This window comes from Cebus imitator, unplaced genomic scaffold (genome assembly GCF_001604975.1).
Source record: "Cebus imitator isolate Cc_AM_T3 unplaced genomic scaffold, Cebus_imitator-1.0 Scaffold140, whole genome shotgun sequence".
Classification (NCBI taxonomy): Eukaryota; Metazoa; Chordata; class Mammalia; order Primates; family Cebidae; genus Cebus; species Cebus imitator.
The window spans coordinates 2,152,625-2,175,554 of record NW_016107455.1 but is presented as its reverse complement, the minus strand read 5'-3'; the positions used below and the strand labels follow the sequence as shown (position 1 = coordinate 2,175,554).

Genomic DNA, 22,930 nt, shown 5'->3' with positions numbered 1-22,930 from the left:
ACAAAGAGAGACACTGGGTGATAAGGGATAGCAAAACTAGAATTTTAATTTTACTACAGAAAATCCACAAAGCCAGTAGCCACGTACAGAGAGATATATCCTTGAGAAAAGTTTCCAATCTCTAGGTTGGTGGTTGTCCAAAATACATATTAACGTTTTATTCTACTAGAACAAAAAGAATTTGGACATGTCTTTGGTCCCTTCTTCTTTAAGGATGCAACGCAGACACTCATTTCTTTTAGATGATGTCAGAATGATGACAATGCTGGAAAGAAATGAACGAATATTAAATGAATGTCTATCTATGCTTTTCCCAAGTAGGACCCCTGAAAAAGCACTCACTCATACCCCCAGATAGTATTCCAGTGCCTCCACTGCGCTGCTAAACTTCCAGACCCACAACCTTCCTCTCCTTTTCTGAAAAGCTTTTCAGAGCCCTCCTCTGAAAGTCTCTAACTACTTCCTTGTTGCCATGGCTTTTTGCCTATCTATCTCCCTGATCTTCTGCCCTACTCTTGGACGCAACTGACCAAAACCCTCAGCTCCCTTGTCTTGCCTGGCATTCTGCTGCTGAAGTTCTTCTGTGCCTCTCTTTTCTCTCCTTCTCTAGTTTCTTCCACAATTGCCTACCCTTCTCTAGCTCTGTGGTAAGACACCCAAACTTCAGGCTCTGGCCCTCTGCTCTTCTTCCTTAACTCAAGCTCCTGCCAGCATGTCATTAATTCATCCCAATTTGTACTCCCTGTTCTGTTGCCTCCCCTAAGTGCCAAGCCTCTCATTATAGTCAGAGGCCTAGACTTCACCCCAACTTCCTCTCCAATTAAATTCATTCAATTCTACTGAACCAGTATTAAGTGTCCAAATGGGCTGGTCGTGGTGGCTCACTCCTATAATCCCAGAACTTTTAGAGGCTAAGGGGGGAGGATTGCTTGAGCTCAGAAGTTCAAGACCAGCCTGGGCAACATAGAGAGACCCCAGCCTCTACCAAAACTTTTTTTTCAATTACCACAATTCACATGTGCCTGTGGTCCCAGCAACTTGGGAGGCTGAAGTGGGAGGACCACTTGAGCTCAAATGTCGGGGCTACAATAAGCTGTTATCTCGCCACTGCACTCCAGCCTAGACAACAGAGCAAGACCCTGTGTCTAAAAAATAAATAAAAATAAAAGTGTCCAAACGCCTGTTATATACTAGGTACTTTGTTAGATCATACATAGTATGGCAGGAATTCTAAACAAAAATGCCAAAGAAGGCCGTGCGCTGTGGCTCACACCTGTACTCCCAGCACTTTGAGAGGCCGAGGCAGGTAGACAACCTGAAGTCAGGAATTTGAGACCAGCCTGGCCAATATGGTGAAACTCCAGCTCGACTTAAAAAAAAAAAAAAAATACACATAGCCGGGCATGGTGGTGCACACCTATAATCCCAGCTACTTGCTCAGGTGGCTGAGACAGGAGAATTGCTTGAACTCGGGAGAGGTTGCAGTAAGCCGATATTGTGCCAGTGCATTCCAGCCTGGGTGACAGAGTGAGACTTCATCTCAAAAAAAAAAAAAAAAAATTCCCAAAGAAGGCAATGCATACTGTCGTGAACTAAGGAGCATATACCCACCTCCATTTATCCAGATAAGAGATACTCTCCCCATTTAAAAGAGTATCTGTCACTCAACTCCAGTTACTGTCATCCAGGAATGTTGACCCAGCGTTGCTAGATCTTCTAGTTACTCAAGAGAATCTAGAGATCTGAACTTATGTATAAACTCTTCCAATTTTTACATAGTGGCAGCCAATTCACATTTTTTAAATGCTGAGCAGCCAAACAAAATATGTCTGTTGTCTGAATTTAGCCCATGGAACACCAGTTTGACCAGCTCTAGTCTAGTGAAAAGGCATGAGCTTAAGAGGCGAACAGAATTCGATTTGTATCCTAACTTCCCCCATTCTGCACTGCTAACAGTATTCAGGGAACTCTTAGCATCTGGTATTGTTTTAAATGCATCTCTCTCATTCAGCCTCTGTTTTCTGGTCAGGCACAAGCTCTGCCAATTTTTTCTTCAAGAGTTTGTTCCAAACCGGGCGCGGTGGCTCATGCCTGTAATCTCAGCACTTTGGGAGGCTGAGGTGGGTAGATCACTTGAGCCCCGGAGTTTGAGACCAGCCTGAGCAACATGGCGAAACCTCATCTCTACAAAATTTTTTTTTCTTTTAATTAGCTGGGCATGGTGGTATGTGCCTGTGGTTCCAGTTACTTAGGAGGCTGAGGTAGGAGGATCACTTGAGCCTGGGAGGTCAAGGTTACTGTGAGCAGTGATAGTGCCATTGCATTCTAGCACTCCAGCCTGGGCATCAGAGTTAGACCTTGTCTCAAAAAAAAAATTGTTTTTACAGCAGCATTCCCTTCATTCTACCCACCACCCCCATCTCCACTGGCAAGACCAACCACCCCCGCATACCAAAGAGCACACCACTCTTCAGGAATAAGGTGCTCATTTCCTCAGCTGCTGGGCATGTTACTCGCCAACAGCTATCAGCTAAATCCCTTTCCAGGAGTTGCCCTCAGCTGAAGAGAGCTGCCTGTCACCTGGTCTGTTTGACCGACTGGCAGATGCAGGGCTCAGGGTGGGGCTGCTCTGAAGGGCTCTCCAGGCTCTAGAGCTCCCTGTGGATCTGGAAGCTGAGGCTTTTGCTGTGACTACCTTCAGTTCAACTTCTCTCTTTCTGTTCAATCCTGCTCCTTTCTTTCTTTTTTTTTTTTTTTTGAGATGATGTCTCACTCTGTCACCCAAGCTGGAGTGCAGTGGCACGATCTTGGCTCACTACAGCCTCCACCTCCTGGGTTCAAGTGATTATCCTACCTCAGCCTCCCAAGTAGCTGGGACTACAGGTGCGCACCACCATGCCTAGCTAATTTTTGTATTTTTAGTAGAGACAGGTTTCAGCATGTTGGCCAGGCTGGACTGGAACTCCTGACCTTGTGATCCGCCTGCCTCTGCCTCCCAAAGTGCTGGGATTACAGGTGTGAGCCACTGCACACGGCCTAATCCTGTTCCTTTCCTGCACGATGTTGATCCCAAGGGCAATTAAGTCCCATGAGTATGGCCAGATGCATTGGCTCAGGCCTGTAATCCCAGCACTTTGGGAGGCTGAGGTAGGTGGGTCTCTTGAGCCCAGGAGTTCGAGACCAGCCTGGCCAGCATGGTAAAACCACATCTTTACAAAAAAAAATAAGAAAAAAAAAAAAAAACAGGACATGGTGGTGAGCAGCTGTGGTCTCAGCTACTCAGGAGGCTAAGGCTGGAGGACGATCACTTGATCCCAGGAGGTAGAGGCTGCAGTGAGCCATGTTTGCACCACTGCACTCCAGGCTGGGTGACACAGCAAGACCCTGTATCAAAACAGACAAAAATGTCCCATAAATGTGGTCTGATCTAGTGGAGCTGAATCATCCCCCTGGCCAGTTAGCAGTGAAGTCCTCAGGTGAAGCCCTGATAGGCCCTGGCAGGCTGTAGCAGTACAATGTTAAAACTTCAGCAATGGTGAAGAGCTAGAATGGATGGCAGGTAACCTCAGTGGAAGAATGCATTCATAGGTGCAATCTATCAGGCATTTTAACAATATGGGGCAAATAGTAGTTTAAGAGCAATGAAATTGGATGACTACTGATGGAGTACACCTGTGCTTTGGAGCAAGACAATGAAAGGTTGAGGATGATTAATCACCAATTAAAGGCTAAGGAAGAAAGCCAGAGTGCCTTCCTAGCAGCATATAAAGAAAGTCGGAGCAGCACAAGGCAGAAAATGCTGAAGAACAAGTTCAAGGTTTAATTGTAAGAGCAGCAGAACTCCAAAAAGGTTTTCAGCCCTAGTGAGTCTGCTATGCCAAAGTCAGGGGCATAGTTGAGAAGTGGGACCCTGACACTTTAGTTGGAGCATTTGGGTCCACACATTTGAGAACCTTAAAACCTCACATCACCGTGAGTGTTCTGGGTTTGTAGAAGTGTCCCACTCCTCCCAGCAAGAAACTAGCACCCCACACCCCTTGCTTGAAGATCAAGAAGTAGTATCTACCTTACAAAGCAACACACACTCTCCTCAGGATCTACCTGAACTTTTCCACCTTACAGACCGATAATAAGGTCAAGTCACACGTAACCCCAATTAAGAAAATGCTAGACCTGCTAAGGGAAGAGAGGTACTATATCCTGAAGGAGCTGAACAACCTACCCAACGTATATATCCCTGCAGAAGGTGGGAGAAACAGGGAAGGGATCCCCAGCATGCCGAATTAGAGGGAGGAGAAAATAATGCTAGATAAAGCAGTGTATTGATATAAGCACATTCCTGTACCACAGTAATTACACCCTGGCAAGGACTCCAGGAGATAAAGCTAACAGGCTGCAAGGATGGCTCTAGAAAGCTTGGAGAAACGAGTGGTCCACACTAAGCAAAACAAGCCCAAGCTGTCCTGGCAAACAATGGAAGAAGGGAGCAAATGGCTCAGACGTGGGAATGATTTTCCACCTATCCTGTCAACTGTGTTCTCCTGTTTATCACAAGCAATAAGCAATGTGCTGTTGAGAAGGACACAAGCATCACTGAGAAGTCCAGTAGTCGCTCTTCTCTGTGGACGGGGCTGATATGGAAGATGTTTCAGGAGCTAGGGACCCTGACAGCAGTGGGCCTGCTAGAGACCAGATGGCAGTGCTTAACCAGCAGAAGATTAAGTAGCATTGTTAGGAGTGGCAAGACAGAATGGCATCCAAGGGGGCCTGACGCACAGGGAGCTGTGGAGGTAGTTAGTAGGATACTGTGTGCCTCAATGTGTAGTTTTTAAAACACAGGGATGGATAAGGAGGTGGCTGAGAGGAGCTACCCCAATAGTCACAATCCCTTGCCCTGTTTTTCAAACTGAGCCAATTTCCAGAACCTAATGACTGGGGAAGACTGGATTTCCAGCAAGGGTATATAGTGATGAGTCCTTGTACTCTCTGAATGGGGGAGGACAGCACTTGGGAAGGCTGAGGTGGGCAGATCACAAGGTCAAGAGATCGAGACCATCGTGGCCAATATGGCAAAACCCCATCTCTACTAAAGATATAAAAATTAGCTGGGCATGGTGGTGCACACCTGTAGTCCCAGCTACTGAGGAGGCTGAGGCAGGAGAATCGCTTGAACCTGGGAGGCGGAGATTGCAGTGAGTCAAGATCGCACCACCGCACTCCAGCCTGATGACAGAGTGAGACTGTGTCTCAAAAAAAAGGTGGGGGGAGATTTAAGCAGCTGCTGAATGGACAGCTAATTGCATGGACATAATTGGTGGTTGGCAGAACCTCTATATTAGTTCCTTGGCCTGTGGAGCAAGAGTTATCATAGTAGGAAAGGCCAAAGCCATACCTGGGTAAGCTTCTGAAACCTCACCCCCTCTCACCCAGCCAACAGTCGAAATTTTTAAAAACTGGCATCCCTCAAGGGAACATCAGAGATAAGGATGCAAATACAGAGTAGCAGGGCTCCCACTCAACAAGGCTGATCCACCTGCTGATGCCACCAAATGCTGAACCTTCCAGCAATAGCACAGATCTTTCGCCATTTGCTCTTCTTTCTTCTTCCTGCTGAGACATAGATCAAAGCCTAGAGGTGAAGCAGGCATTTTGCAAAAGATGGAAGCTAAAGGAAGCTTGGGTCCCTGATGCTTCTTCAAGCAGCTGTACCTGCCCTGAACTGCCTGCCTCCAGAGTTCTGGTTACAGAAAAAATAAAACTTCTGTTTTGTGAAGCATGTACTTCCAGGTTTCAGTTCCATGAAGCTGAATGCAACCCTAACTGACCCCCTCGGGTACCGAGAAATATAAAGAAGGAGGCTCTGGCCAGGTGCGGTGGCTCACGCCTGTAATCCCAGCACTCTGGAAGTCTGAGGCAGACTGATCACAAGGTCAAGAGATCAAGACCGTCCTGGCCAACATGGTGAAACCGCCCCCCCCCCATCTCTACTAAAGATACAAAAATTAGCTGGGCGTGGTGGCACATGCCTGTAGTCCCAGCTACTCAGGAGGCTGAGGCAGGAGAATCGCTTGAACCTGGGATGGGAGGTGGAGGTTGCAGTGAGTCAAGATTGCACCACTGCACTCCAGCCTGGTGACGGAGAAAGACTCCATCTCAAAAAAAAAAAAAAAAAAAAGAGGGGCTTTAGGCAGCTGCTGAATGGAGAGCTATAGGCATAGAAGGAGAGGTGACTTTCAGAAGTGTTACTGTGAGTTGTAATTAGAAAAATATACATAGGAATTAGCTTCATTTCTGGTTGCTAGGTTCTTCCTCTGAATGTTATACTACTCCAAAACTAGGCCAAGTGATGCCTAGGACTTATGTGGATTATTTATTAAGTAACTACTTATGTAATTATCACAAGTGTTAGTAGTACCATTAGGAGTAGTATAACACAACTTTGTAAGAGGAACATTGCAGAGGAAGGGCACAAAGAGAAATGAGAGCCAAAAATTGACACTGTCTTGCCTTTGCTCTTTTTACCTGGGTCTGAAATAACTCTCCTTTTGTCTCTCCTGTTTTTTGTTTTTTGTTTCTTTGTTTTTTTCCGAGGCAGAGTCTTGCTCTGTTGCTCAGGCTGGAGTAGAATGGCACAATCTTAGCTCACTACAGCCTCTGCCTCCTGGGTTCAAGTGATTCTCCTGCCTCGGCTTCCCGAGTAGCTGAGTAACTGGGATTACAGGCACGTACCACCATGACCAACTAATTTGTGTATTTTTAGTAGAGATGCAGTTTCATCATGTTGGGCAGGCTGGTCTCAAACTCCTGGCCTCAAGTGGGATTACAGGCATGAGTCACCGTCTCTCCTTTAAATCCTACCTAATCCTCCCATGCTGAACTTGCTTTGGCCACTCCAGTCCTTATTCCCCTGACTTTTTTTTGTGTGTGTGACAGAGTCTTGCTCTGTTGCCCAGGCTGGAGTGCAGTGGTGTGACCTTGGCTCACCGCAACCTCCACCTTCTAGGGTCAAGCAGTTCTCCTGCCTCAGCCTCCTGAGTAGCTGAGATTACAGGCACCCACCACCATGCCCGGCTAATTTTTGTATTTTTAGTAGAGATGGGGTTTCACCTTATTGGCCAGGCTGGTCTAGAACTCCTGACCTCAGGTGATCCACCTGTCTCGGCCTCCCAAAGTGCTGGGATTATAGCCGTGAGCCACATCACACAACCTTCTTTGGCACTTTTGTTTAGAATTCCTGCCATACTATGTATGATCTAACAAAGTACCTAGTATATAACAGGCATTTGGACCCTTGTTTTTTAGAGACAGAGTCTTGCTCTGTTGTCTAGGCTGGAGTGCAGTGGCAAGATCATAGCTCATTGCAGCCTCGACCTTTTGAGCTCAAGTGATCCTCCCCCTTCAGCCTCCCAAGTTGCTGGGACCATGCCCAGCCTATTCCCCTGACTTTTAAACATATGCAGTCATCTTGTCTTCATCTTAGGCATGCTAGGCTCCTAGCAGTATCAAACCACAGGAGAACCGTTATATATTTGTTTTGATTGATTAATCAAAGGGGAGCAGCTGGAAACAATTAGTTATAGACTAATTGTTATCAACTGCCTCGGTGAGGAAAATTACTACGAGGATTCATCCTGTGTGAATGTTCTGGTCTAGCCATTAAAAAGGTAGGCTGTAAACAGCTGAGAATGAAACATTTTCTCAGCCTGGTGCCATGGCTCACACCTGTAATCCCAGCACTTTGGGGGGCTGAGGTGGGTGGATCACCTGAGATCAAGAGTTCAAGACCAGGCTGACCAACATGGTGAAACCCCGTCTCTACTAAGAATACAAAAAAGTTAGCTGGGCGTGGTGGCGCATGCCTCTAACCCCAGCTAACTTGGGAGGCTGAGGCAGAAGAATTGCTTGAACCTGGGAGGCGGAGGTTGCAGTGAGCAAAGATCACGCCACTGCACTCCAGCCTGGGCAACAGAGCGAGACTCCATGTCAAAAAAAAAAAGAAAAAGAAAAAAGGAAAACATTTTCTCTTCAGTCTTTGGGGATACAGTTAGTCTCTCAATCTTTCAGAGAACTCTGAAACAGACAGCGACGCAAGATGGCAGCCACCACGGGCTCGGACAATTTATGAAAACCGAATATACAGCCTTAAAATAGAATGTGGACCTAAATACCCAGAAGCACCCCCCTTTGTAAGATTTGTAACAAAAATTCATATGAATGGAGTTAATAGTTCTAATGGAGTGGTGGACCCAAGAGCCATATCAGTGCTAGCAAAATGGCAGAATTCATATAGCATCAAAGTTGTCCTGCAAGAGCTTCGGCGCCTAATGATGTCAAAAGAAAATATGAAACTCCCTCAGCCGCCTGAAGGACAGTGTTACAGCAATTAATCAAAAAGAAAAACCACAGGCCCTTCCTTTCCCCCTCATTCGATTTAAGCAGTCTTCATTTTCCACAGTAGTAAATTTTCTAGATACGTCTTGCAGACCTCAAAGTACTGGAAAGGAAGCTCCCATTCAAAGGAAATTTATCTTAAGATACTGTAAATGATACTAACTTTTTGTCCATTTGAAATATATAAGTTGTGCTATAACAAAAAAAAAAAAAAATCTGAGGCCAGATGTTTTAATTTCTACATTTAGTAACATCTTTTCAGCCTTTATCTGCCTTCTCTGAGTTTTATATAACTGTTCCCTTTCTGTGGAAAAAGCCTTGCTTGCTTGCTTTCCTTTCTGTAACAACTTCCCCCAGGTCGCTTCCCAAGTTGTGCTCTTCTGCTACCTTCTAAAATGCTGCTGTTCCCTGTCTCTAGTTCTGGATCCCATTTTCCTCTCACTGCACAACCCTTCCTCAAATACCGGATCATGCCCAAGGCTACCTAGACTGACAACATCTAACCTCTTATCTCTGGTTCAGACCTGCACCCACAAATACCCCCTCATTCTTCACTTCAACTCCAAATTTACAATGTGTAAGGTGTAAGTTTAGCTCATTTTTCTCCTCTAAGCCGATCCTTAATGTAGTAATCTCCATAAACAAATCAATTGTCTCCATCTCAAACTAGGCAATCATTCTCTCACCACATTAAATATGTCATTAAATCTGGCCCATGTTACCATGGCTTGGTCATCTAGATGTTTAAACAACAGTCTTCTCATTCTGACCACTATAGTTTTAAAATTCAAATGTTCACGTAACTTTTGGACTACAGAGACAGGTTTCTGATGGCTTCCCTGCCTCTAGTAATAGCTAACTTAAATCTAATCTCTATTATGCCATCAGAGTAACCAAACTAGGATACATTGTAAAGTGAAAGACAGAGCTATTAATAAATTTATTAGCACATCAGGCATAAACTGAGCCAGTCCTAAGCAAACCTTTACACCTCAGATCACTGGTATCACTTGGCCCTTGCTTATCTCTTCAACCATATATTTACCACTATCTTTCTCTTATNAAAAAAAAAAAAAAAAAAAAAAAAAGAACTCTGAAACATTTCCTTTTAGCCCTAAGTGGGTTAGAAATTTTGATTTCCAAGTTTTAAAAGTATGCAGCTATGAGTTTTTATAAATACATACTTGTATTTACAACCAAACCACATAACTCTGAAATATTTTTAAAGATCTGTTTTCCAAATGCCCTCTCCTCCTTAATATTTTTCTTTGGGAAAGGAGTTTGTCATTCTGTCAATCATTGTTAAATAACACCTTTATTTTAAAGGTCACTTTGTATGTGTATGCACACATACACAGACATGTTTTGATATTTAGAGTACTACCAACAGCCTCTGGCCTTCACATAAAAGGTCGGCAAATTTAGTTTATTGGAATCCAGGTAGTATTATCTATAGAACCCCTTAATTAGTCAGGGACAAGCTGCAGCGTATCACCATGCACTGAAAATGAATAAATGAGTGAGGGCATCACTAACAATACCTCCATGATATAGAGTCCCACTCTTGGAGAAATGAGAATAGCCCGAGAAAATACAGACATAAATAATTGGCTACCTCCCCTCCTTTCTCTCTGACATTATCCTCCTTCCAAGACTAAATTGTGAACAAGGGAACTGCCAACCAGGAGCTCCTCCTGGGGCAAGAAGAAAAGCAGCCCTGATTTAAAACGTAATTTCTGGTACTGGCATAAGGACAGCATATAAAACAATAGAATAGGCTAGGCATGGTGGCTCACACCTGTAAACCCAGCACTTTGGGAGGCTGATGCAGGTAGGTCATTTGAGGCAAGGAGTTGGAGATTAGCCTAGTCAATATAGCGAAACTCCATCTGAAGTGAAAATACAAAATATTAGCCGGGGTGTGGTGGTGGGCACCTGTAATCCCAGCTACTCAGGAGGCTGAGGAAGGAAATTTGCTTGAACCTGGGAGGTGGAGGTTACTATGAGCTGAGAGCACGCCACTGCACACTACACTCCAGCCTGGGTGACGTGAGACTCCATCTCCAAAAAAAAAGAATAAAATCAAGAGTTCATAAATAAACCTTCAAACTTACTGGTCAATTGATTGCCAACAAGGATGCCAAGACAATTCAACAGGGAAAGAATAGTCCTTCCAACAATTGCTGCTGGAACAACTGGATAACCACATGCAAACTAATAAAGTTTGACCCCTATCTCACACCATATACAAAAATTAACTTAAGGTCAGGCTTGGTGGCTCATGCCTGTAATCCCAGCACTCTGGGAGGCTGAGGCGGGTGGATCACCTGAGGTCAGGAGTTTGAGACCAGCCTGACCAACATGGAGAAATCCTGTCTCTACTAAAAATACTATATTAGCTGGGCATAGTGGCTCATACCTGTAATCCCAGCTACTAGAGAAGCTGAGGCAGGAGAATTGCCTGAACCTGGGATGTGGAGGTTGCAGTGAGCTGAGATCGTACCAGTACACTCTCGCCTGGGCAACTGAGCAAGACTCCCTCTTAAATAAATAAATTAATTAAATAAAAACAGGAAAAGGATGTAAATGCACATTTCTCCAAAGAAGATGCAAAAATGACCAATAAGCACAAGAAAAGATGCTCAACATTATGAGCCATCGGGAAACGCAAATCAAAACCACAGTGAGGTACCACTTCATGCCTATTAGGATGACTGTAATAAAAAAGATAAATAATAATGTTGTAGCAAGAATGTGGAGAAATTGAAACCCTGATATGCCACTGGTGGGAATGTAATATAGTGCAGCTATTTTGGAAAACATTTTGATAGTTCCTCTAAAGGTTTAACAGAGCTATGATCAAGCAAGTCTACTCCTACATATATACGCAAGGGAAATGAAAAAACATATGTGCACACACCGACTTGTACACAAATGTTCACAGCAGCATTATTTATGATGGCTAAAAAGTCAAACCAAACCAAAAATCTATAAACTGATAAATGGATAAACAAAAAGTGGCATATTCATACAATGAAATATTACTTATCCATAAAAAAGAATAAAGTACTGATACATGCTACACCAGGGACGAACCTTGAAAGCATTACCCTAAGTGAGGGAGGCAAGTCACAGAATAGCACATACAGTATTGTACAACTTAATTTATATGAATCGTTCATAAAGGGCAAATCTATAGAGGCATAAAGTTGATTAGTGGTTGCCTAGACTGCTAATGGATATAAGGCTTAATTTTAGGGTGATGAAAGTATTCTAAAACTGACAGTGGTGATGGTGTGCAACTGTGAATATACTGTAGTAAAAACCATCAAATTGTGTGCTTTAAATGGGTGGATTGCATCATACTTGAATTATATCTGAATAAAGCTTTTTTTGGTCTAAGTAACTCCTGCATTTTTCTTTTTCTTTGTTTTTAGATAGGGTTTCACTCTGTCACCCAGGCTAGGGTGCAGTGGCATGATCACTGCCCATTGTAGCCTCAATCTCCCAGGCTTAAATGATCCTCCCACCTCAGCCTCCCAAACAACTAGGACTACAGTGGCACACCACCACACCTAACTAAGGTTTAAATTTTCTTATGTTGCCCTGCCCAGGCTGGTCTCAAACTCCTGGGCTCAATGAGCCTCCCACCTCAGCCTCCCAAAACGCCGAGATTACAGACATGAGCCACACGCCTCCTCCATTGCTCTGATAAGCAAAATGAGAAACTGACTAAACCCTCCTGTGGGTTATAACGGGTTCAGGTTCTTCAAGGGAAAGGGGAAGCACCTTGTTATTGAGGAAAAACTTCTTAATTAACCACTTCTTGTTAAATTTAACAAGTTCAAAAGCTACTGCCACAGCCATGTTTGCTGAAGAGAATAGCACAAAGATAATCTGACCTGGATGACCCATACCCATCAGCCACAGACCCTGGTGAGTCTGAGCCTCGCCCCAGCTCCCGCTACCTCTGGTGGGTCTTCAGGACTTGCTTGTCCTAGCAGAGCTGATAGTCCTGCTGAGCTGCTCATTTGAATGAGGAAATGTCTGGAGAGAGGAGGGAGATGGAACAGAGCCTTCCCAGTGGTTTCCAGTGACTCAAAGAGGTTTTCCCAAAAGTCTTAATAGTAGAAGATGCTTGAGAAAGTGGGACATTCAGGGCCAGACTTTAGGAGAATCATCCACCCTAACCCACCGAAGTCCTAATCTTGTGCTACTTTCCCTCGCAACTCTGGGAGAATCAGATTCATCAAGAACTTTCACCTTTCCTCTACTGAATTTCGGTTCCCTTTCCAATGGTTCCAACGTGGCCAGTAAAGTGAGTTGTTCCATGTGTACAGCCTGGGATGGTGTGGTGAAGGGGAAGGAGACCCGCCCCCCTCCCACTTCCCAGTGAGGCCTGTGAAGCCGCAACTAGAACTCTTCTCCTATCAAGTGGACTACGTATGAAGATCCTACCAGTGCTTGGCACCGGCGATACACTCCATAAATATCAGCTGTTGTCATTGAGTGACCTGTCCGAAGGCCTGACAAATTAACATGGTCACTTTGGGCCCCATACCTTGGGATATGTGGGCTGCGGTCTGCCTTTAAGTCCAGGCAGCCAGAGCCACACAAGGGAAAGGGGGATGTCCAGATGTCCGCATGGACACGTTTCCCTCTCATTCCTTGCTTTTTCACCTTTTATTGTTTAAGGCTTTGGTGTTACAGGTTTGGATTTGAATCCAGACCTACCAGATGGCGTTGGGCACCTCAAGCGGGTTATTTAACCTCTCTAACCTTCAGGCTTTTTCATTGCAAAGTGAGAGGAATGCTATCCACCACGTGGCAGTGCTGTGAGAAGTACATCAGATCGTTTGCGCAGGGTGCTTAGCACCGTGGCTCATAGATGAGAAGGGTCTTCATTAGTACATATCGCTCCTCATGGGCTAGGGGAGAAGCAGCACCTCCCAAGAAGATTCTTTTCTTTCTGTAACATCATATGGAAATTTATCTCTTTGATGCTTCAATTATCTGGCAAGGATTCTTTTGGTTTCTACACACACACAAAAATGTTTTAAATCATCTTGACAGTGGGAGGTCACATCTGTGGAAAATGCTAGTGTTCACGTTACGAAAAGCTAAGTCAGATCACTGCAAGCGTGCAGGCCCAAGGGTAAAGCGGGTCAGCACTGCTGAGGGTATTGTCCACTGGACTCTCGTTTCACAGTTGCTCCTCAGAAAGGGTGCTGTAGTCCAAAAACTTTGGCAAGTATGACACCATCCTCCTTTTAGAAAAGTATAGTGCAGGCCAGGCATGGTGGCTCACTCCTGTAATCCCAGCACTTTGGGAGGCTGAGGCAGGTGAATCTCTTGAGTCCAGGAGTTCGAGACCAGCCTGACCAACATAGTGAAACCCCCATCTCTACTAAAAATACAAAAATTAGCCAGGTGCGGTGGCACATGCCTGCAGTCACAGCTACTTGGGAGGCTGAGGTACGAGAATCACTTGAACACAGGAGGTAGAGGTTACAGTGAGCCGAGATCACGCCCTGCACTCTAGCCTGGGTGACAGAATGAGACTCTGTCTCAAAATAAATAAATAAATAAATAAAAGTGTATATACAACGTAGTATAAACATAGCACTATTCAGAATCTACCATATTATAAATCTGATCTAACATTCATAAGGAAGCTATAATAAACATTTAATCAAAGGTAATTTTATGTGCCCCCTTAGACTTTAGAAAAACTTTGAAGATGTGTGCTTAGAAGCTGCCTGCAGAAATTTAACGACTTGCCTTCTTTTGCTCTCAGCACCTCCTATTGTTCTCATTATATTCCAAAGTATGTCATTTGGTTCAATCCTACCCCTGACACTCTGTTGACAGTCGACAGAGTCCTTCATACTTTTTCAGGAAACCACACAAGTAAAAAGAAGCATCAGGAAATTCCACAGCAAACGGTTTAGGCCGGCAGGTGGCCGGGTGCCTGAATCCTAACTATGGTGTGCATGTGTGCACGTTCATGATTTGCGTGTGCACATGAGTGTGAGTGCATGTTTCTGTTCATGCCTGCGTGCGTGAACATGATTTGTGTGCATGGGTGTGTGCACGTTTGTATTTGTGGGTGCATGTGTGTGTGTATGCATCTGTGTGTTAGAAGACAAACACAACCAAGATGCTACTTCCTGAAAGGGGATGTGGAGCTTGGGGGCAACGCAACTCCTTAAACTGTTTCAGCGGTCCTTACCAGTTAACGTCCAGAAAGAGGAAGAAACTCAGAAACCTTTCAAAGGAAGGAAACAGCAGCAAAAGATTGGGTGTGATTAATTCATAAAAAGATGAATGAAAATGTAAATACCATGTTAAATTGAGCATTAAGTTCTTCAAGAGCCTGAGAAGGAACAGGCCTGGCTCTATTATATTGCATTGAAACTAGTGGTAACTATTTTAAGTTTTAAGTTGTAATTCTTTTTTCTTTTCTTTTAAGTCTTTTTCTAGGTTGGGTTTCCCAGAACAAAACCCTGAGATGAGGACTTGTATGTAAGTAATAAATTAAGAAAGGGCTCCCAGGAGAAATCAGTGAAGGCGTGCGGGAGGCAGGCGAGGGAAGGAGCCCAGCCAGTCTGTGATTCAGCCGGATCCTGTGGGGAGGGGGGGACTCTGGGGTGTAAGTCACACCTGAGTCTGTCTCAGCCTAAGGCAAGAGAGGGTCTCACCCTTGGTCATCCACTAAGGGCCATGGCAGGAGCATGAAAACTACTACCAGGCACTTCCAGAACTCTGTCCTTGAGGGAAAAGCAGCTCCAGCAGCCCAGGGCAAGTTCCCCAAGAAGAGTCACAGGTGCAGGCCATTGTAAACAAAAGCACGCTCGAAGGTGGGGAGAAATGACCGAAATCATGAAATGATCTGGAGAGGGACTCTCTCTGAATCTGCTGTGATTCTGAGGGCTGCCCGATTAAAAAAAAAAAAAAAAAATCTGGAAGGATTTGGGCAGAGCGCTTGGATCAAGAACTATCCTCTGTCACCATGGGGGTTCCTGGCCGGGCCCCTTGCCATGTCGGATACAGAAGGCCCTGCGATGAAGAGGAAGTCACAGTGCCCCACTGCAAACCCTGAGGAGATGGTGAAGAGGCATTTGAAAGTCCTGAAGCACCTAAAGAATGAAGACTTCCAACTTTGGACCTTCTCTCCCGGACTGGTCTCTTTTGAGAACACCGTTCTGTCAGGAAACTTTAGCACACAGCGGGTCAGGGGCCATTGGAACTAGACAGTCCTGGTTTGACTGTGAGATTTTATTACCAAGGGACCCTTTGGCAGGTTATTTAACCTCCCCATGCCTCATTTTCTCATCTGTAAAATGGATAACGATGGCATGTGCCCCATAGCGTCATTTTAAGGAATCAATGATATTAATTGCAAAGCACTTAGAATGAATGGTGTTTGGGTAAGAGGTCAGTATTCCATCAGTGGCTATTAAACAAAAGGGACAATTCTCATGTCTCCTCCATGGTTATTGGCAGGAAAAAAGACTGGAAATCTCAAAGGAGTTTATCTGTCCTTCCCCACTGCCGACCCTGCCCCCAGAGGCAGCAAAATGGAGATAGGGTGGAGGGAGAGAAGAAATTATGTTCTAGTCATTCACAGGTCTGGGAGAAAGGAAACTAAGTGATAGCAGATGTAACTGTGGATCAGAAAGTAGGTGGACCCAGCCAGACGCGGTGGCTCATGCCTGTAATTCCAGCACTTTGGGAGGCTGAGGCAGGCAGATCACTTGAGCTCAGGGATTTGAGGCCAGCCTGGCCAACATGGTGAAACATTGTCTCTATTAAAAATACAAAAATTAGCCAGGCGTGGTGGCTCATGTGTGTTGTCCCAGCTACTCCAGAGGCTGAGGCAGGAGAATCATTTGAATCTGGGAGGCGGAGGTTGCAGTGAGCAGAGATTGTACCACTGCACACCAGCCTAGGCGACAGAGACTCAGTCTCAAAAAAAAAAAAAAAAAAAAAAAAGAAAGAAAGAAAGTAGGTAGACCCAGCCCTGTGGTCCGGGAGAAAAAAGAATATGACTCGGGGATGTGGCCTGAGAACTCAGAATTGGTTGAGAGTATGAGAGACTCCATGGCAAGAAGCCTGCGAGTCCCCACCCAGACGAACCTCCACAACAAAGACTTTACCATAAGACAGAGATCTCCCTGGCTTGGCCAAAGAAGCGTGCCTGGCCCACCACTGCCAAACAACTTTCTGAACGGAAAGTCTTTGAAAATTGGGTCATGGATGCTGGGTAGCCTGAAATGCGCAACATAGCTGTACGTGCCATTGAAAGAAATGGGGTATTTAGGTATTTATTTGTATTGCTGGAGATTGCCAATCCAGGCACCTCTCTCTGCCCTTCTGCAAGGCAACACACAGATCCAGTCAAGGGTTTGGAGTCAGACTGCTTGTATTAATACCCTGGCCATCAGCATGGTGAACCCCCATCTCTACTAAAAATACAAAGATTAGCTGGGCTTGGTGGCACGCGCCGGTAGTCCTGCTACTCCGGGAGGCTGAGGCAGGAGAACTGCTTGAACCCGGGAGGCAGAGGTTGCAGTGAGCCGGGATCATGTCACTGCACTCCAGCCTGGCGCCTGGCATTGGAGTGAGACTCTGTCTCAAAAAAAAAAAAAAAAAACAAACAACAAAATAATACCCTGGCCATGTACAAAGTGCGTGAGCTAAGCCAAGCCACTTTACTTCTCTGACTGAGCCTCAGTATTCTCATCTGTAAAGTGGAGTTATTTATAAAACATACTGCCTAGTGGGGGTTTTATTTTGTTTTCTGGTTGTGTTTTTTCAAGATTCATTAATAAGTCTGGGTGCAGTGGCTCACGCCTGTAATCCCAGCACTTTGGGAGCCTGAGGCGTGTGGATCATGAGCTCAGGAGATCGAAACCTTTCTGGCCAACATGGCGAAACCCTGTCTCTACTAAAAATGCAAAAATTTACTGGGCCTGATGGCACACACCTGTAGTCCCAGCTACTTGGGAGGCTGGGGCAGGAGAATCACTTGAACCTGGGAGGCGGAGGTTGCAGTGAGCAGAGATTACACCATTGCACTCCAGGCTGGGCAACAGAGCGAGATACCGTTACACACACACACACACACACACACACAAAATGATTCATTAATATATATAGCTCGGTGCCTGGGATAGCCTAGCCTAAGATCAAACACATTATCTGTTATTTTTTGGCTATAGCTTCCTCTTGGACAGACTTTCTGAAACAAGCCTCCTCCCAGCTGAACTTATTTTGATGTCATTAGCTTTTTGGTTAGTTATGGTTTATAAAAGCATAGGATATAAATATTTTATTTGGGGGCTGAGAAGAACATTTTCAGACTTTTTAATCAATGAAACCTTATTTTCAAACCAACTTCTGTAAGACACTGCATTTGTAAAGCCAGTGACAGCTGCCTCTAGCTGAAACTGTTGGGAGCAGAAAGAAGCTTCCTCTTGCTTCCTGCCTGGTGCCTGGGACACCGTGGGAAGCCCTGGTCTCCTGGAACAAGTAAGAACATGCCCCAAGTTCAGCATTCCCCCTAGTACATCCTCTTCTTTTATATTCTGAAGTTCATCAGGGGGAGATGACTTGTAAGCTCTGTCCAGCCCATCAGTGGCAGAGCAGGCACTTGAACCCAGGCACTCTGGGTTCCTCTTCGATGGCTTGCCTCACTTTCATCACTCCAGGACCACCTGCACTGTTTAGGGTTTTGCTAGAGTGTCATGTTATTTATTTAATTCTCGCTTAATCTGATTCCTTGCAGTGATTTCCCTTTCTTTTTAAAAATCTTATACTTGTGTGACCAATAACATCCACAAATCTCATGTTTGACCTGTTGTATGTCTTTCTTAATACACATTTAAAAATATGTGTTCGTGGCCAGGTGCATGGCTCACGTCTGTAATTCCAGCACTGTGGGAAGCTGAGGCATGAGGATCACTTGAGCTCAGGAGTTGGATACCTTACAACAAATCGAGACCCCATCTACTGAACATTAAAAAAATAATTAGCTGGACATGGGGGCATTCACCTATAGTCCAAGTTACTCAGGTGGCTGAGGCAGAATTGCTTGAGCCCAGGAGTTCAAGGCTGAGGTAAGTTGTGATCACACCACTGAACTCCAACCTGGGCAACAGAGCAAGACCCTGACTCAAAAAAAAATTATATATACATTCAAATACCTTTTAAAGCTTATTTATGCACCCCCAGCGATTTCCACATTACATTTTGGAGCATACAGATCTATGTGCAAAACAGAAAATGTCTTAGCTCTATGGAAGCTAGTCCAGGTTAGGTGTTCTGTTTATACCAAATACCGGAAGGTCCAGGGGTTTGCTGGGCCTCAATTCAACAGGATGACACAGGTTTAGAATAAAATTAAAGCATGACTACACTGCTGTTGTTTTTATGTTTCTTTTTTTTTTTTTTAATTAGAAGAGGTGGGAGGACACTGAATCAGGTGCTCCTTTGAAAGTGTCTCCCATTCTATAATTTACTGGGTTCCACATACTACGGAATGTTCGAATTTATAACTTTTTAAGAACTGTCTGTATATGTTTAATGTGTACACATCTCATTGAGAAAGCCAGAGTTAGTCCAGCCTTTGTAATCGCAATAAGATGCTGCAGGGCTCAAATGGTGGGGAAATGACTCGCACCTTGGAATGTTAATTGCACTTGTTTCGTTGCCTGGAGGCTGACACTGCAGCAGGATCCTGGTGCAACACTAAACGCCCCGGCTTGTCTGACTGGCGGTAGCTTTAGAAATGAAGAAAGAGAAGAAAATCGTTTAAGTTTTGCCTAGAGTTAAGGTTACTTTATTATTATTTTTTTTTACGCATTCCCCCTTCACCTTTCAGATAAAACAACCCATATAGACTGTACCAGATAATAGAGATTTAATGCGTTTCCTGTTCTCTTCAAAGACAAAATTTTTCAGTGGACTTTTCCATTTGGTGCATATCCTATGCTTGGCTTGTCACCTTAGCTCTGACACAAAGGTAATATAACCCAGGACTGGACAGATGTCCCCTCTCCTTTGCAGTCCACGTTCAGAAGATCTCATTTCCGTTTGCAGTTACACAAGTATCAGAGTCCCAGTGTGGATACAAAGTCTTCCCGAAATGGGAAACCCAGATTCGCTAGTCAAGCTGCCCCTCGCAGATGAACTAAACATAATAATTAGTAAAGCATTAGCAGTATACTGGCTGAAAGTGCAGGCTTTCATTCAGACAGACTGGAGTTTGAATCCTGGCTTTTCTACCATGAGATGTCGGGTGAGTGAATTAACAACCTCTTTGGTCCTTTGATGTCTTCACTTACAGTCCAAAGGTAGGAATAGTACCTACCTCATAGGGCTGCTTTGAGGATTAGATGAGATCATGCTTAGAAGATATTAAGCACTACAAAGCACTGGAAATTGCTAGCTGTTATTCTCATATAACTCTCATGATTACCGTCATTTTGACACACAAATTGCCTGAAATCCATATGGTCACTGTGGCAGATTCCACGGATGGGTCGACACCACATCGGCTTTTTTTTCCCATTTTTTAAAACAATTATACTTTAAGTTCTGGAGCACATGTGCAGATCGTGCAGGACTGTTACATAGGTATACACATGCCATGGTGGTTTGCTGCATCCCTCTCCACCATCACCTACATTAGGTATTTCTCCTAATGTTATCCCTCCCCAATACCCCCACCCCCTGCTATCCCTCCCCTAGCTCTCCCACTCCCCAACAGGCCCCGGTGTGTGATATTCCCCTCCCTGCGTCCATGTGTTCTCATTGTTCAACACCCATTATGAGTGAGAACATGCAGTGTTTGGTTTTCTATTCTTGTGTCAGTTTGCTGAGAATGATGGTTTCTGGATTCATCCATGTCCCTGCAAAGGACATGAACTCATCCTTTTTTATGGCTACATAGTATTCCATGGTGTATATGTGCCACATTTTCTTTATCCAGTCTATCATTGATGGGCATTTGGGAGGTTCCAAGTCTTTGCTATCGTAAATAGTGCCTCAATGAATATACGTGTGCATGTGTCTTTATAATAGAATGATTTATAATCCTTTGGGTATGTTTTAACCAAAAAACCTACAGTGCCTGGACTCTTTTGTAGCTAGGGTTCTGCCTATGACCCAGTTCTGCCCAGCAGATGCCTATGTGCTCCAGGAAGATGACAGTCATTTAAGTGAAGTGGCAGCACATGTAGATGGGTCCGTCTTTTCACAGACATGACTGTGAAGGAGCTCTGAGAGAAGCTCCAGTGTCCGGTCCCTAGCATCACAGGTACTGACTGGTGAGCAGCAGCAGTGCGGCTTCTGTGAGAACAGTCCTGTTCATGGCTGGGCATTCCTGCTGGGGTTGTTTCTGGCTGTGCGGTATCCTAGCTGTTTCTCTGACACTGCTGGAAATCCCGTAAGCTACCTAATACCCTGCTGTCGTCCCTTTCTGTTGAAACTAGCTAGAGTGAATTCTGTGGTCTGCAACTAAGAACACAGTAATTATCAAAACAATCAATACGGTAATTATCAGAATAATCCTTATTACTATAGCATAAACATTTCTTTACTAGTCATATTCAGCTTACTAAGGGATAAATAAAAGTATGTACAAAAACCTTGCCCTTGCCTTCAAAATGCATTTATTCAAAAATATACTACATGAGTGGAAACCTTTTTTTTTTTTTTTTTAAATAAAAAGCTTACTCTTCTTTAGCAGCAGAAAGCCTTTTCTGAGGAACTAGTGGAATGAGCTAATTGAACTTGAATCCTTACAGAAAAGAATCCTCACTTGGGTCTTTACTGAGGATGACAGGTGTGCCTACCTGGCACAGTGTTCTCTAGAAATTATCATGGGAGAGTTGAAAGGTGCACCAGAAAGCCAGTTTATGTGTATAAGTACTTGGGTCAGCATGTTTCATGTAGTCATTAATGTACTTACTTATAGGATGGTACCCAGGGATGTGCTCACTACAATGAGAAGAATGCCTTGAAAGAAGTAATTAACAAGAGCATTGAGATCTCTCTCCAGGCAGATTTTGAATTAATGAAAAATGACTGTGTGATGAGTACAGCCCTGGGTGAAGTGTGGTTTCAGTTTTACCAGTTTCTTATCTGTTTTCATTGTCATTAGTAGCTTTAAAAATATAGTATCAAATTCTTTCTCTTTACAAAGACTGCTCTTTTTTTGAGACAGGGTCTCACTCTATCTCCCAGGTTGGAGTGCGATGGTGCGATCTCAGCTCACTGTAACCTCTACCTCCTGGTCCAAGCAATTCTCCCACCTTAGCCTTCTAAGTAACTGGAACCACAGGTGTGTACCACCACACTCGACTAATGTTTTGTATTTTTAATAGAGACAGGGTTTCACCATGTTGCCCAGGCTGGTCTTGAACTCCTGGCTTCAAGGGATCCACTGGCCTCTCAAAGTGCTGGGATTACAGGTGTGAGCCACCACAGCCAGCCACAGACTACTTATATGGTGTTTTTTAAGTGACTGTGGCCCCATTGGCAACTCTCTTGTCATTTTCATTTCATGCCTAGTTTCCCATTTTCTCCCTTATATCTTTCTGGCAAAATGTAATAACCCACTCCAAGTAGATCAGAGAACTTCTCACAATGCTAATAGGCAGAATGGTCAAGTGCTTAAGGTACTTATTGTCTGTCTTCCTCAATAAAAGAACACAGAAAATGCTGGACCTCCGGCTTAGTCTGTCAGTTGGCATATTAGTTTCCTATAGCTACTGTAACAAAATGCCACAAATTTAGTGGCTTAAAACAACACAAATGTATTATCTTATAGTTCCAGGGGCCAGAAGTCCAACATCAGTTTCACTGAGATTTAGCCAAGTGTTTGCAGAAATGGCTCATTCTGGAGGCTTCAGAAGATAATACATTTTCTTCCCTTTTTCAGCTTTGCAGGCTGCCTGCAGTCCCTGCCTCACGGCCCCCACCTCACATCACTCCAACCTCCTGTTTCTGTGGTCACATCTCCTACTACTTACTCTGACCCTCCTGCCCCCTCTTATAAGGACGCTTGTGATTACACTGGGCCCACCTGGATAACTCAGGATTGTCTCTCCATCTCAAGATCCTTAATTTAAATCATCACATCTTCAAAGTCCCTTTTGTCACATAAGCTGATATTCACAGGTTCTGGGGACTAGGGATTATTCAGCCTACTGCAGGTGTCAGGAAAGCGAGTTCTAGCTTCCTCAGTCAATGAGGACTTACTAGAAGGTTACATAGAGAAAATAGTAGGAAATCAAGAAAACCAACAGGCATTGAGATACAAGGCAAATACCTGGGTATTTACTGTCTTCTCAGCAGAAGGTGCCTTTTGCTGCAGACTCTAGACTTCTCTCTTTATTGTGACTGTCTCGACTTCCTCTTCTGTCTGACTGATGATTAGCATCTCTAGCAGTCAAACTGAGTCAGCGAGAGCCCATCCTGTAGAGGGCGCCCCTTTTCTGCCAGTCTCTTGCATGAGGACATCTCATTGGCT

The 22,930-nt window shown here is 44.4% G+C and overlaps 1 protein-coding gene across 1 annotated transcript; it reads left to right on the top strand.

Annotated features, from left to right (window-relative positions):
• Positions 1–214: 214 nt before the first annotated feature.
• LOC108313585 (ubiquitin-conjugating enzyme E2 variant 1-like) lies at positions 215–8,394 on the top strand. The gene is made up of 2 exons (XM_037743277.1): positions 215–317; positions 8,065–8,394. The coding sequence occupies exons 1-2, from the start codon at positions 215–217 to the stop codon at positions 8,385–8,387; spliced, it is 426 nt and encodes a 141-aa protein (XP_037599205.1). The 3' UTR covers positions 8,388–8,394.
• The last annotated feature ends 14,536 nt before the right edge of the window (positions 8,395–22,930 follow it).